General features: G+C 45.9%; 1 protein-coding gene across 1 annotated transcript; it reads right to left on the bottom strand.

Moving 5' to 3' along the window:
- Nucleotides 1–538: 538 nt before the first annotated feature.
- Nucleotides 539–2,637, bottom strand: PCYB_062220 (protoporphyrinogen oxidase; the record flags this gene model as incomplete). Its single annotated transcript, XM_004221389.1, has 3 exons — nucleotides 539–1,285; nucleotides 1,312–2,116; nucleotides 2,192–2,637. The coding sequence occupies 2 exons, from the start codon at nucleotides 2,635–2,637 to the stop codon at nucleotides 1,312–1,314; spliced, it is 1,251 nt and encodes a 416-aa protein (XP_004221437.1). The 3' UTR covers nucleotides 539–1,285.
- Nucleotides 2,638–3,072: the final 435 nt, after the last annotated feature.

Genomic DNA, 3,072 nt, shown 5'->3' with positions numbered 1-3,072 from the left:
TTTTTTTTTTTTTTGCACAACCTGAGAGTTTTTGCTGATCGGTCAATAAAACTGCCTGCAAAGTGGTCCCCCTACAGAGTGCATATGTAAAGCACATCTTGCAGACTTTTCCTTTGTACCGCTGAGCACACGTGTGACTTCATGGTGTATGCTTAAATGGATGTTGTCACCGCCTTCAACATTTAAGTATGCTCTTCATCGTTACCTCCCCTTTAATGATATATTTCCCTTTTTTTTTTTTTTTTTTTCTTATAAATTAAGTATTTTTTCTTAAATTTTACGAGCAAACTACGTGGAGATACAAAAGCTCTCGTTTTTATGTATCACTTTTTTTCTTCTTTTTAAGTTGGTGCAAATGGCATATTCACGTAATGCGCGTCTAATCAGATCATCCCTGAATGGATGGAGTATGGTCCCGGCTTAGCGCGCAAAGGAGAATACGCTATGGCATCCCAGATGCTGCACGACACACAACACTGTGCAGGTCTTCCCTGTCATTCCAACACCGCATTGCCGCATTACCGCACCAACGCTTCACCGGAAAGACTCTGGCCGCCATAAACTCCGACAAGGCCTTCGCCGAAGCAATCCTGTCAGATATGGACGTCCCGGTAATCCAACCCGAATCGACAAATAAGTTCCGGTACTTGGGGTTGTGCAGCTCGTTTAGGAAGCATTTCAAATGCCTTTCGTAGTTGTGCGAATAGAAGGGGATAGAGTCAAACCACTTCTTCACCTTGAGGATAACAGGTTGGACATTGTTCTGTATATGAAATATTTTTGTGAGCTCTTTGGACACTATTTGGATTATGTCCTTCTCCTCCAGGTATACATCATTAGGGTTGTTCTGTCCCCCCATGTATAGGGTCAATACAACAACACTGTCGTCATTGCACCTTTCCTTGAACATGTTACTCGTGTAGAAGCACCCGAGAATGTGATTCGTTTTGTCCGCAGACAAAAATCCAAAGCAGTTTGGCGGTAGGGTTATGTCCTTCTTATGGTAGTACACTGTAACGCTGATGATGCTTGAGTATTGCACATTTACAAGATTGGCCTTAATTTCTGGAGGCAAAATTTTGCGCATGATATTGGCGCATGTCTTGGAGTTCACCGTAAGGATGACATTTCTCCCATATACACAGGAAGTTTTGTTCGAGTGTTTTCTCCTGGTAATACACATCCAAGTGTCTTCTTTGTACTTTTCAACAAAATCTACTTCTTCATTCGTCCACACATATTTTTTATTTATGTTTTCTTTTAGTTTGTCAATTATTTCGTACATACCATATTTCAAGGATATTGTTTTTCCTAAGATTTTTTTTTTTTTTGTTCATATTCCTTGGAGCCCTTTTTGGCTAGCTGGGTATAGAGCAGCGGTATGGCCTGGAGGATGGCGCATTTGCACTTTGCGTAAATTCGCTTTACGAAGTGGAGGAACATTTCCACGGCGGGGGTATCCATAAAATCAGGCTGGCTCTTCATGGTGTCCATCCCTGCGTGGTGCTTAGTTGTGCATTCAACATTCGCTGGGCTGCTATTCTCGTGACTGCCATTCGCGTGCTCGTGGCTCGCCTCCCCGTTTGTGTTCGCCCTGCCAATTAAGTCCCCCCCTAGGGTATCCCCTTCAGCTGTGTCCCCCATGGTGTCTCCGCTGGGCATGTCCTGTGTGTGCAGCACGTTGTTGTTGAAGGAGGAGGAGAGGTCGTACTTCTGATTCATTCTTTGCGCACAGGAGTGTTGTAGGCTCACGGAGATGTGTTTCTCTCGGTTTGGCGTCTTTTCTTCGTTGGGGGGAGGAGCATCACAGCCAACTTCACCTCTGCTCAGGCTATCCACTCTGCACACTCCACCCCCCATGCGCTCCTGCCACACACGCAACGTGTTCAGTTTATTATCGAACAGTTTGAGATTACGCGAAAAAAAAGAAACAGCCGAAATACTCCCTACACCCCCACATGATCCATAAATTAAAGGTAACAACAAAAAGTTGTAGTGTTGCAAATCGAAGTTTTCCCTCATGTACTCTTCGACACTAATGTCCTCATCGTACGCTCTCAATTCTTTGTACCTCTTAAATAGGAGCTTGTAAATTAACTTCACTTTATTGGTGACACTTATAAGGGGGAAAGAAAAGTAACCCCAAATATTCAGACGGAGTGGGTGGAGCTGTCCTCCTGAGTATACATACCTTAGGAGCTTTCTATTTAGGACCCTTACGTGTGACAACAGGTTTAATTCGTTGAGTAGCTGGTAACTCTCCTCAGATATTTTAAAAATATTTGGGCCCAACTCGCAGAGGAAATTCTTCCCTTGATCTTCTAGCCATTCTGTTTTTATATACCCTCCGAGTGTTTGCTCCTTTTCCAGTATCAAGATTTTTATATCTCTATTTTTTCTCTTTAGAAAGTAGTATAGGCAACAACTGAAGAGTCCTCCGCCTATGATGATAACATCGTACGTGTGCTGTTCGTTGGGGGGGTCTTCGTCTGGCTCCTCTGGCTCGATTGACGTTCTTGACGTGCTTGACGTGCTTACCCCACATGACGCGTTTGCCCCGCCTGGCTCGGCCGCGAGGCCAGCTTCCCCCCCTCCAGCCGGCACGCCCGCCTCTCCTCCCCCTTCGCGCGCACCCATCTACCTCTCCGCGATGTATATCCAAGCGGAGCTACAAGCAGGGGCACCCTTTTCCACGGGGGGGGGGAGAAACCGGGCGTACTTAGGGGGTAAAACGAATGCAGCAAATGGGACACATGAAATGGAGAGGAGGAAGAAAAAAGAAGGAACGAACGAGTGGTCCAGCGGACGAACGAATGGCCCAGCGAACCAACTGCGGTGACAACTCAACGGGTGGTGGAACTTCTCAAAGGGGTAACGAGGTACCCCCCCTTCTTCCCCCACAGGAAGGAATAAGTACACGTGTTGGTGGTAATGGTAATGAGGGGGGGGATAAACAGGGTGGAAGCTGCTCTCCAATTGTGCTGTTCAGAAGGATCGAACGCAATCGAGGGGGTGAAATTAACCAGTTTGTTCAAATGACAAGTAGGTTGCCCCTTATGTGTCATTACGCAA

This window comes from Plasmodium cynomolgi, chromosome 6, assembly GCF_000321355.1.
Source record: "Plasmodium cynomolgi strain B DNA, chromosome 6, whole genome shotgun sequence".
Classification (NCBI taxonomy): Eukaryota; Apicomplexa; class Aconoidasida; order Haemosporida; family Plasmodiidae; genus Plasmodium; species Plasmodium cynomolgi.
The sequence above is the reverse complement of the archived record's forward strand: the minus strand, read 5'-3'. Positions and strand labels throughout refer to the sequence as shown.